A 1275-nucleotide genomic window follows, 5' to 3' on the forward strand; every position below is an offset into this window, starting at 1 on the left:
ATGATGAAACTCACATGCGGCGCCGAGGAGCAGCTGAAGAAAGACGGTGTGAGCTACCGAGTTGGGAAGTTCCCGTTCATGGCTAATAGCAGAGCCAAGGCTATTGATACAGCAGAGGGAAGTAAGGCACTTGGCGTCTGATTCTTCAAGGCTTTTGTAGGAACTCTGTTGATGAGGTAAGTTGAATGTCGTACAGCTTCACCCCACAAGTAATTTGGCATCTTCATTGCCTTCAGCATACTTCTTGTCATTCCCATCAAGGGTCTGTTTTTCCTCTCTACAACACCGTTTTGTTGAGGTGTGTAAGGCGCGGTTAGGTGCCTTTTAACTCCATTCTCGTCACAGAATAGCTTGAACTCAGCTGAGGTAAACTCTCCTCCTCTATCGGTGCGAAAGGTTTTGATGGTTGACCCAGTCTGCTTCTCTACACTCTCTTTAAACCTTTTGAATCGATCGAATACCTCACTTTTCCCCTTCAATAGCAACCTTCCATGTGAATCTGTGAGCGTTAAGTAGACATCTTTCATGTTAACCTCACATCCGTTTTATGTTGCTTACCCAAGACTCAATATGTTGTGCTTCAGGTCGGGTATGTAGTATATGTCTTTGAGTGCCTTCTTCTCTCCAGTCTTGCACACAAAGGTAACCACACCCTTTCCTACAATGTCAACACAAGATCCATCACCAAACTTCACCTTCCTTTTGGTGTTGAGATTCAAACTCGAAAAGAACTCCTTGTTCCCTGTCATGTGATTGCTCGCTCCATTATCCAAATACCAGACACTTGCATTGCCTTTGTCGATATCAAGATTCTTCGGAATCACCCTATCTTTGTTCAAAAACACCACCTCGTGTACATAGAGTGCATCGGCCTCTTCTGTCTCGTTTAGGTCGGTTTCTTGATTCTTTTCTGTCTTCTCGGGACAGACAGTTGCGTAGTGACCAGGCTTGTCACATCTCCAACATATCAGCTTCGAAAGATTCTTCTTCGAGTTGTTATCTTTGGTGTGTGACGCACGGTTTTGGTTGTGTGACCTACCTCGACCTCTGCCTCTACCGTTCCGTCCTCTTCCTCTACCACGGGAATTCTCATAGCCCCTCTGACTATGCTCTTCATTGTTCGAAAACATCAGCTTCCCTTGGTCTTCTTTCTGAGTTTCTTCTCCTACACGCTCCTCGTACGCCTCAAGCCTTCCAACTATGTATTCAAACCCCGTCGAGTTGAGATCTAGGACTTGCTCAAGTGATGCTACGATCTGGATATACTTGTGTCTC

General features: G+C 45.5%; 1 protein-coding gene across 1 annotated transcript in view; it reads left to right on the forward strand.

Annotated features, from left to right (window-relative positions):
- LOC106292242 (dihydrolipoyl dehydrogenase 2, mitochondrial-like) overlaps positions 1-1275 on the forward strand; it is a 2176-nt gene continuing 901 nt past the window's right edge. Inside the window, exon 1 of the mRNA XM_013727846.1 lies at positions 1-121. Within this exon, the coding sequence (XP_013583300.1) occupies positions 1-121 (121 nt within the window). The remainder of the gene's footprint in view (positions 122-1275) is intronic.

This window comes from Brassica oleracea, chromosome C5 (assembly GCF_000695525.1).
Source record: "Brassica oleracea var. oleracea cultivar TO1000 chromosome C5, BOL, whole genome shotgun sequence".
NCBI lineage: Eukaryota > Viridiplantae > Streptophyta > Magnoliopsida > Brassicales > Brassicaceae > Brassica > Brassica oleracea.